This window comes from Coenobita brevimanus, chromosome 63 (genome assembly GCF_032717465.1).
Source record: "Coenobita brevimanus isolate Jiangsu-jjx chromosome 63, ASM3271746v2, whole genome shotgun sequence".
Classification (NCBI taxonomy): domain Eukaryota; kingdom Metazoa; phylum Arthropoda; class Malacostraca; order Decapoda; family Coenobitidae; genus Coenobita; species Coenobita brevimanus.
The window spans coordinates 5,937,591-5,948,020 of NC_137016.1; the positions used below are offsets into that span (position 1 = coordinate 5,937,591).

At 41.2% G+C, this 10,430-nt stretch overlaps 1 protein-coding gene across 1 annotated transcript; it reads left to right on the forward strand.

The window, feature by feature from the left end:
• The first annotated feature begins 322 nt into the window (after positions 1-322).
• Positions 323-3,515, forward strand: LOC145404462 (ras-related and estrogen-regulated growth inhibitor-like protein). Its single transcript, XM_080275986.1, has 3 exons — positions 323-858; positions 1,127-1,305; positions 1,470-3,515. Exons 1-3 carry the CDS (start codon positions 726-728, stop codon positions 1,854-1,856), a joined length of 699 nt encoding a protein of 232 aa, XP_080132112.1. The 5' UTR covers positions 323-725; the 3' UTR covers positions 1,857-3,515.
• Positions 3,516-10,430: the final 6,915 nt, after the last annotated feature.

Consider the following 10,430-nt stretch of genomic DNA (forward strand, 5'->3'; position numbering starts at 1 on the left):
GCTTGATAACATGCGCATTATTCCTCTGGCTCCAAGGTACAGGCGAGTGGGATGCGGGTGGTCACTAGTAAGGATATGAGAAGTCACTGAAGGAAAAATGATAATCCACGCAATTTTAGGGATAACCGAACATGTTAGAGACGACTGAAATAATCTCGTTGAGGGTTTATTTATTTTGAGCATTTGTGTGTTCGTTGGGTGATTTATTTTGCTTACTTTTTTCCTTGGGTACGAGGAGCAGATGAGTTGGCAACCGCAGCAAGGGCAGGTATAAATTTTGGGAGCGAGGGGCATCACGCCATATCCCCTCAGGCCCCGCTAGCGTTACCAGCACTCTACCAACACATCTCCTTACCAACTCCCTGCCAACACAACCCCTCCAGCGACCTGACAGATCGGAGGAACTTTATACACTTACTTTGTCAGATTGAAGAACTGGACTCTGTCAGATCGGAAGATATCTACTCATTCACTCTGCCAGACTGGACACCTGCACACTGACAGATCGGAAGAACTATAAACACTCACTCTGACAGCTCACAGAAGCCATCAACTGTCAGATCAGACAACCTACAGACCCCAACAGTACCTCGACAGATCTGTCACACACCAACCGAAGTGACAGTCAAGCCCTACGTGGAATCTCTGTGCTTCATCTTCTGTGGGTTGTTCGGGTGCTTAGTGCTTCTGAGTTACTAGTGCTGAGAGTTGGGACGGTGGCAGATATGAGGATGGACGAGAAAGGAAGCAGTGGGCCTCTCCGTGTGGCCGTGTTGGGTGGAAGTCAGGTGGGCAAGTCGGCCCTAACAGTACGTTACCTTACCAAGCGCTACATCGGCGAGTACAGATCAGACACAGGTGAGTCTCAGCGTTGATGTGTGAAGTAGATTTAGTAATGAGACATGAAATATTTTCACTGTCTTTGAGCAAATTTCAGCAATGTGTTATTAACATACATAAACTGCATGTTTTATTAATCTCGAAGATTTTCGACAGTAGACCGATGTTTTAATGATCACAGTATTTTATGAAAGTATGTTAAAAAATATCCAGATCCACAAATTTTTCTATATTTTTAGATATATTATGTTATGGTTTACTAATATGGTCTCTCTGCTTGTTGCAGACATGCTGTACCGGTGTGTGCTTCAGGTGGACGGTGCTGCCCAGCCTGTAGAGATCATGGACACCTCGGCGGGCTGTCAGACGGCCTCAAACGCTCACCTCCAATGGGCCGAGGCCTTTGTTGTTGTCTACGCCATCAATGACAAGGAGTCTTACTTCACGGCTGCCAACACACTTCAGGTAAAAATACTTTTCTTAGATCTGGACATATACTTTGGAGTCTTTTCTGTGACTTAAATTTCTTGTTGCATAACTTGGTAGCCAGTCGTTAAGACTACATGACCATATCCCATCTCCACCAGTTTTACCAGCATCTCTAACCCATGTTATCCTTGCTATTGCAGGAACTGAATGAGAGACGGCCATCAGCCAGCGTGTTGATGCTGGGCAACAAGAGCGACCTGGGACACTTTAGAGAGGTTGAGGAAGATGAGGCTAGGTCACTGGCCATCTTCCACTCAGCCCGCTTCACAGAACTGTCCACGGCCGAGAGTTGTGAACACGTGGTAGACACCCTCGACACTTTATTGAAGGAGATGAAGGGTCAGAGGTGCATGGCGACTGGGAACTGCGGCGGAAACACCTCACCCAAGCAGAGAAAACTGTCAGTGACCCGGATGTTGGGGTCACTTATTGGCCGCCACTCACCACCTCCACAGCCAATCACCGAACTCATCGTGCTGGACAAGGAGGAGCGCACCAAGCTTGTCAGGAGTAGCAGGCAGATCTGAAGCTTACCTCGTCCTTCACCAAAATATTTATTGTCGAGTGGTCGTCGCGTCGTTTTGTGATATTCTCTCCTAAGTGTTAACATGGCAACATAATACAAAGTGTAGTGTAAGGTTATATGTTGCTTTCGGTGTGGGTAGCGGCAAGATGTGATATAGTGCTGCGTTCAAATCCGTGTTCCAGAGTAGGGATGGAAAACCAGGACTCGAAACTAGGGAACAAATACTTTTCACGGAATGTACTTGATCTAAGTTTAACCCCTACACTGCGACGGGTCTCTCCTACGTTGTATAATATTGTGCGTTAGCGGAAAAGCCATCATCTTAGTGAAGGGGTTAATGGAGATGGTTTCTAGTGCCTTCAGTATGTCAGGTCTATCCAAAGGTATTCTAAATTGTCTGGAAGTGGCAAGAGTACAGCCCAGAAGACGTGGTCGTACTGATGGAGCTAAGAACTAATAGTGGTCGTCTCCGTGGTCTCAGTGTTTCTAGTCATCACCTTCACACTGAGATGCAAGTCTGAGGACGCTGTTTCTCGTTGGCTTGGGAGGCTCGCTGGCATCTCTCTCTTAACAGTTCATCTCTGCACATGACACATTAATAGTCTCTTGTCAATTCTTTTTATATTTATGGCTCAAGTTAAACAAGAGACTATTAAGGCGTGACGTACAAAATGAATCGCAATGGAAGAGGTGTTAGAAAACTTCCAACCGAAGCTCACGAGAAGCCGACCCTGACTTTACTGTTCAGTTTTATTGATGCATCAGGTATACGATAAATTTGTCCTTCAAGTGCAAAGTGGACGTAGAGCAGTGGCCGAATCATTAGTATTGTTATAATCACATTGTCAATCAGCACCATTACCAAGAGATAAAAGAACACAATAAACTGGTACAAGAACTAACTGAAGAGTCAGTAGATATTGGAAATGAATATAATTGCTATAGTTTTCAAGAAAGCTGCGTAATTGCAAGGAACCATCAAAAAAAAATATCAGCAGTTACGAATCCTATTAACACCACATATAAAAAAGGCTACGTGTTGAAAGCTATGGTCTCCAAAGAACATAAAAGTAAATCTAACAGTGATGGTATGCAAACAATGAAAACCAATCACTTCTCAGTCAATGCCAACCATAACACACAGCCAGAAAAACAATAAAGAGAGCTAAGTGATGGAATGCCAAGAACGAAACCCAACCCACTGCACTGACACGGCCTGCCTTAAGGAGAGGCAAACCCGAACCCTCCTCCGCTTCCATAAGATCTTTAACCTCGCAGTCCGATGACACCCATTCTTTTTTATTTCTCCTACCTGAAGATGTATTATATGAGCTTAGGAGAAAATATCTGTAGTGATGCGGTCAGAAAATGTCCTCATTAACTCCATCACAACCTAATATCTCTCCCAAGGCTCAATAAAATCATCTAGTAGCAGGAACAAAAATAGAGGTGACGCCCTCGGACTGAAGAGGTTGACCAGCCAAGTGGACACTCAGAGGCGCCTGTGTGGAGGAGTAGGGACACTTAAGACTTGTAACCTGAGACGGATTTTTTTTTTCATTCCTATTTTATGAGTCACTCGCATTGTTTACCTTTTATTTTTTCCCTTAGTCACACACACTCCCTCCCTCTCTGTCACGGTACTCCAGCTGTGATATTAACGTTAGGTGGTTACATGTTATTTTTGTATAATTTATTTCATGAAATATATAAAACAACTTTACTCCTGTGTTTAAGTCCTTCCTGATATTCTCCTATATATATAATGGCTGATGCTTATGGTAAACGAAATACGAACGTTGAAAAAAGTAAATTAGGATAAGGAATAAGGAATGAAAGTTCTGTTACTGGACCTACCTCGAATTCCTGTGCAGCTCACGGGATATGGAGATGGTTCTAGTTACAGCTTTCTTTCTTTTTTTCCAATAAAATATAAGTTAGCAGGTGTAATGCACTAGATGATTTCTTGTACTAACTGAATATGAGTAAGTGCAAGATTCAGAATAAGTCTGAGAAAATTGGTGGCGACAATGGTTACCGCTCCTCTACTGACAAGTCAAATACATCGCTTAGGTGTATATATATTTGGCTGACAAAGATCTTATTAGTGAATGCATTAAAATCTCTTGTTTAACGAACAGTAAAAATAACAAGAAACATATAGTACTGTAGTTACTAAGAGTCTGATGGGCTTTCAAGCACCTCTTAGTTTACAATATATTACACTAATTGCTTCTTAATTTTCTCTCGTATGCTATTTACATTTTCTTAATGGTTTTTGTAGTTTAACAACTTGTATTAAGTGGGAATTAAAGTTGGGATGATGATGATGATGATGATGATGAACAGCAACAGAAGACGAACGTGTAATTTGCATAAATAAACCTTTGAGGAAGAGGTACTAGGAAGCTTAAATTATAAATGAACCCTGAGGTATGAACAAACAACGAGTAAAGGAAAAAAATAATAATACATAAAAGAATAAGCATGACGTGTGATGGAACCCCACAAGAGAACGTTTTCATTTCAAACTATTGCAACACGGAAGTCAAAGCACGCACACCGTTGTAAGTGGAAAGGAGATATTAAAAAGAGTCCTGCATGGCAACCTGAACTGAGGGGGGGAGGGGAGGAAGGAGGAGGAGGAGGAGGAGGAGAGGAGGACACGAGAGATGACCCGGAACTCAGCTTGTCTTCGTAAACAAAACTCGTAGTATATAATTTCTCTCTCTCTCTCTCTCTCTCTCTCCTTTTTAATGTCAGATATGAAATAGGAATGCCTTTAACTATTCTTCAATACCTACTTCAAGACTCTTTTGCTAGTAGGTATGTGCACTTTTGTTGACTTTCATGAAATGCAGGAATGGCGGTAAACAATAATATGCACTTCACTATTCTCTTAATTCTTTTCTTTACTGCCTTCCTGTCCTCTTGTTGTTCAACTTAAATAAGGGAAGCTCATGGTCGGGAATCGAGTCATCCCGTTTTTTATTTCACGGCCGACCATGGGAATTTATATGCAGTTTTTTTCCTTTCTTTTACCCCAGTTTGTTTTACTTATAAGTAAATTAGGGACCTGTGCTTACAAATCGACGGTTGAGTATCGCAGATTGCAGAGAACGTTTGGGTGTTTTCCTTGTCAGTTACACCTGTACTTTATGTGACTGTCGTTCACCCACTAATTAATCCCCGCAATTGGCAACGAGAAATCAATTGCATACCCAGCCCTGCCTGTTCGAAAGATCCTTCTTAAGATGAGCTTAATCATCTGATTTTAGGAAGAAAACGTTACCTTCTTGGCGGTGGTAATAAAAATAACTTGAGTGTAGAATTTGATATTAACCCATTAGCTCCCAGGGTTCCTGTGTGAGGGATTGTGCTGAAAGGGTACCAGGTGTATTGTCCTCCACCTGTCGGCTCAGAGTCGCGAAGCTCAAAGGTCTCTTCCCCGGGGTTCCTTTCTTTACTAACTTTTGAAGATGCCCAGTTCCGTCCTATTCTGAGGGCACTGGAAGCAAATGGGTTAAGGAGATTAGTCTGCAGCAATTTAACTAAGGCCAAGAAGACAGCTAATCTTTATCCCCCCACAATAAAAAGTCCCTTTCATGCTAAGTAAAACCGCCTGGTGGCAAGAAGAGTTAGATAAAAAAAAGAAGTCATCACATTGAAAGGGGTTAGGGAAACTGTTCCCATTCCAACCCGTGTATAATCATATGGCTGCTGGAAAAACAAAATAAGAAATGATGTTGTACCAGTAGAAGGCTTAATATATAATGTTTCTAACCCACACAGTGCACGACGTCCCCCAGGAGTAAAATAAATTCGTATGGTGAACAGAAAAATACATTGCATTCCTTTTACTCTTGCTGCCTCCACACGAGTTTATTTTGTTTAGAGGAGGCCTCTCGTAGTGAAGGAAGAATTAAGTCCAATAAATCTTTCATCAAAATGAGGTCCTATTTTTGTTCTATCTCTGTTATCTTCGGGCGACTTTTTTTCTCCTAGAATAGAAAACTACTATTATTTGCTAGCGACCACTAAATGATTTTGTTCTTTCTTGTCGTACAGCCTTCATTAGTCTTCTGACAATTATTCATATTTTCAGTACTCTGCTTTTATTACCACTAGGTGATATTGTCCAGTTAACGTGCGCTCTTTTGTCACGAAAGGGTTAAGTGGGTAACTCTTTCGTGCAGTGATTTCCCCAAAAAATATTAACCTTAACCCAGCTGCCAGGGGACGTCAATCCTATTTTACCTGTGCTGGTACCGGACGATTATGTGCAAGTTTAGAGTGCATTATCAGAGAGAGAGTAAAGGCAATCTATAACCTATCCTGTTGGAGAAGTCAGTACTAAGCTACATGAAATTATGTGGAGAAAACAAGCCTAAAATGAAAATCAGGTCATCGAAATGAAGAGCTGGGTAATATCGTCTACTGGTTGCATGAACAGTAATAAATATAAAAACACAATCGTTGTGAAGGTGATTAAATAACTCTCACTGCAACCAATGATACGGCGCTGCATGTTTATCTGTCCCACCTGGAGAGCAGGGATACGTGATTAGGTAACTCGGTCTATACATTTACGGCAAAAAGGATATGTCGCTTATTCCTGAGTGACATTATGTAAGCAATAAAAGCCGACAACAGTTTGGATTAAACTCAATACATCCGGATGCGAACTTTATTGGTTTATTTTTGCAGCTTCCAGGCGATTTAGTTTAGTTCGGGAATGCCTCTCGCACTGCAGAGAGTAATAAATGCTGTATCTGACTCTTTCAACTGGAAGAGTCACCATTAAAAAGAATAATAGCCTCTGAAGGTAACAGCAAAAAAAAGAAGGAACACCAAGACTGCAAAACTCTCGTCCACGAATTGGTTAACGAGCAGACTATTTAACTTTGCCCTGTGACCATGACCTCCGACAGATTATTCTCAAAATCGAATGACTTCATCCTTGCCTAACCCTTAACCCATCCTAACAAATTCTTTCAGTTTAGAGCAAAGCTGTCCGAGTCGACTTTGCTGGGTGGCCTTGATCTTTGACCTTTCTCTGACCCTTTGACCTTCGCCTGCATGTTCTCAGAATCGAATCTCTTTATCTATATTATGTTCTAACCCCTTCCACAAAGTTTAGTCATCATTAATTTAAAAATGTTTCAGTTGCCCCTGTCACACAATCATAACCTTTTATCGCTTGTTCTAAAAATATATTTCCTCACTGGCCGACCCTTAATCCTTCCTCCAAGTGTTGTTGAATTAGGATAAAATCTGTTTGAGTGACTGTTTTCGTACACAGACACAAGGGTCGAAGTTTGCTCTTGCCCTTTGACCTCGACCTTGGATTAATTGTTCTCCAAAACAATCCCTTCGTTCTTGCCTGACCCTTAACACTCCCACCAAGGTTAGTTCACATCAGATCAGAACTGTTTGAGCTGACCTTGTCCTGTGACCTAAGCTATTGACATTCCCTGTGACCTTGACCTTTGAATAACTTATCAAAATCAAATCCTTTTATCCTTGCATTATCCTCAACCCTTCAACAATGTTTCGTCTTAATAAGATAAAACTGATTAACTGACCCCTCCCTGTGACCTTGACCTCTGACCTATATTTATAAAACAATGAGAGGTTTACTACGTAGGAGGACTACTGGGCCTTGGGAGCAAGCTGTGAAGCCTATGCCCAGAAGTCGGAAACATAAAAAAAAATAATAATAATAATAATAATTAAAAAAAAAAACGGCTGGCCTGCAGTCAGCCAAGTAGTTTTAATAAAGATTAAAACAGATTTTTGTTCACACACACACACACACACACACACACACACACACACACACACACACACACACACACACACACGCACGCACGCACGCACGCGCGCCTTCTGATTATATTCAGCTGAGAGTGGCCTAATATGAACCTGAGAGTGCTAAACTGTCGTCAGAGCACAGAAGAAAATGTAATTATTATTCTAGATTATGAATGAGGCTTCTTATTCAACCAAACAGTAAAAACTAAAGTGAAGGTGAGTTAAACAAGAGGGTGTAGAGAAAATATTATTAGATAAAGAAATCCATGGAGAAGGAAGTAACTGATTGTCGCAACTCTACCCTTTTATACCAGGAAACGCCAGATGATTTTATTTAGCTGAGAGTGAGTTATAAAAAAAATGAGTATTAATCTTGCCTCACTAGAGAACATGGTGAACTGAAGTACAGACGAAAAGTGAAGCCTGTGCGGACTGGCTCACACTGGTAGCGACCTCATGACCTCAACCCCTTGAATCCAATGACATGATTCCAGTTACGTGTATTGTGCCTATTCTTGCTTTCTCCATAGGATTTCCTTAGCATTAGAGTAAATTTCGGGCTGGAGGAGATAAACAAAAACATTAAAACATTTATTTACCTATTCATTCCTATATGCCTGGCCTAAGTCGAATAAGATTATCTAGTGTTGGCAAGGAAAAATACATTGCACGTCACGGGACTGAAAGGATCAAACAATCAGCTGTGATATACGAACCCTGAGTTTTATTTCGATTTACGTCAGAGATTTCTATTCTCTCCCACCTACCCCAGTGAAAAGGTTACGTACTGTCTTTTGTTTTTCGTCGTCTAAAAAATAGCTCCATGGTTTTTATACCTAACACCAACAGAGTTCGTTCACCACGGTTTACTCCTTTCATTCCGACGATGTATTTTATCATTCTAGCTACCAGACGATTTATTCAGTTTAGGAGATCCCTGTAGGAGAGAAGGAGTTTATGAAGGCTTTAACTAACCTCTCAGATTGGGGGGGGGGGAATCACACCTAAGCTGAAGAATATCGTTTTGAAAGAGCAAGAATATGCTGTAGGGAAAAAAAAAAAATGTGACGGGAATGAAGTAGTTAAAGACACACACGCAAAAGGTAACTCTCGACCTGTGACCTTAACCTTTTCACCCTGACAATCAAGAGTGACGGGCGCATTAAAACTGCAGGAAACTTTCGTCATTCACTCACATCAATCTCCAGTCATATTCGAGTGAGAAAAGTCTGCTGTATTGACACATTAGATCAGTAATTCTCCTACTATGGGTAATGAGTTATCTCAGGCTCCAAAGACCCACTTTTGGCTGAATAAAATCTTTTGGATTGTAATGAAATAGAATACTATAATCATTTAGACTGAGAATGTTGGTGGTGACTGTATTAACTCCTTCAGATTGCTTTGAGACACCGACAGCTGAATAAACAAAAAATCTGGCATTTGTTGGAACAGAATATCTGACTTGTCCCCATTATCATGGTGTTTGTCATATGTGGATAATTTGGCAATATTTTTCGGATGCTAAGCAGGTGGCACAACAAGCTTTTAATCAGAAAAGATCTCGTCTCCACACTGCCAGAATACAACCCACAGATCCCTCAACTGGGCAGAGAAGTGAAATTATTACTTCTGAATGTCGATGCTAATTTTCTGCTTACCTTTTTAATGCTATGCCTGTTCAAATGTGTAAACTTTAATGAGACAAATTCCTTCTTATGGGCCATTGAGGGTGTAGTCCGAGGTTAGGCTACTATATTTCCAATCATTAATACCATACTCTATGCTCCTAACAACTATTACATTTGACAGAAAGATCTCCAGCCATCTCTTGGATTGGAATCGTGGCGCACATGGAGATATAAATACCTCCATGGTCGCACATCAACACAGGGCCTCATACCCACGAATTCTACCACCAGATCGCCACGGCGCCCAGTAATTATGTTGAATGGAGGTTTATGTAACGTAAGAGCTGTAATTGTAGCTTTTATAGACGAAAAATGATTAATAACAACTAAATATAGCTTTTATTAAAGAAAATGTAGAAAATTAGCATTTCAAGGTTTGTGCTGATTCTGTGGTATACAGTATATTGTTCCATCATCTCGAGGCCGCGTCATCTCAAGTATTACATTCCACCTTATGCTATACTGCACGATATTATTCAGGTGTAGAGTGAGTTACTATGGCACTGAAGTACGAAAGAAGTCTGAGATAAGAGCAGCATATCTTAATCCAGTCTAAAACAGCCTTCATTTTTTTTCCTGCATCTTTGAATAACTGAAGGTAAAATAACACCTCGGTAAAGGTATGAGCAACACAGTATAAGAGAACAATTATTTGGAAGTAATAGGTATCTCAACGGAGATGTACAGCACAGAACATGGAACCTCATTAGACCCTTCCCGCGAATCAGTTTAAAAATGCTAATGGTGATGTTGATGATGATGATGACGGTTGTTAATGATGATGATGATGAGAGGAGGGAGAGGAGGAGAAGGAGGAGAAAATAGAGAGAAAAAGCCAGAGGGAAAAGAATAATGCAACAACGTTCGCAGTGCTTGGTGCCTTCGAGGAAAAGGGAAGTTGCTTGTTAAGGCCTGACGAAGCTGTAGGCGCCACTGTCAACTACCTCTGGGAATATTGTCATGCGATGTTTATGCTCCGTCTGTCTGTCTGTCCCTCTCTCTGTCTGTCTGCGTACTTGACTAACTTCCTCAGTCGCTGCGCATGTTAACGCTCTCTCTCTCTCTCTCTC

Coding starts and splice junctions, on each gene's coding strand:
- LOC145404462 (XM_080275986.1), top strand. CDS start 726: ATGAGGATGGACGAGAAAGGAAGCAGTGGGCCTCTCCGTGTGGCCGTG. Junction 859..1,126: donor CGAGTACAGATCAGACACAG/GTGAGTCTCAGC, acceptor TGCTTGTTGCAG/ACATGCTGTACCGGTGTGTG. Junction 1,306..1,469: donor CGGCTGCCAACACACTTCAG/GTAAAAATACTT, acceptor TTGCTATTGCAG/GAACTGAATGAGAGACGGCC.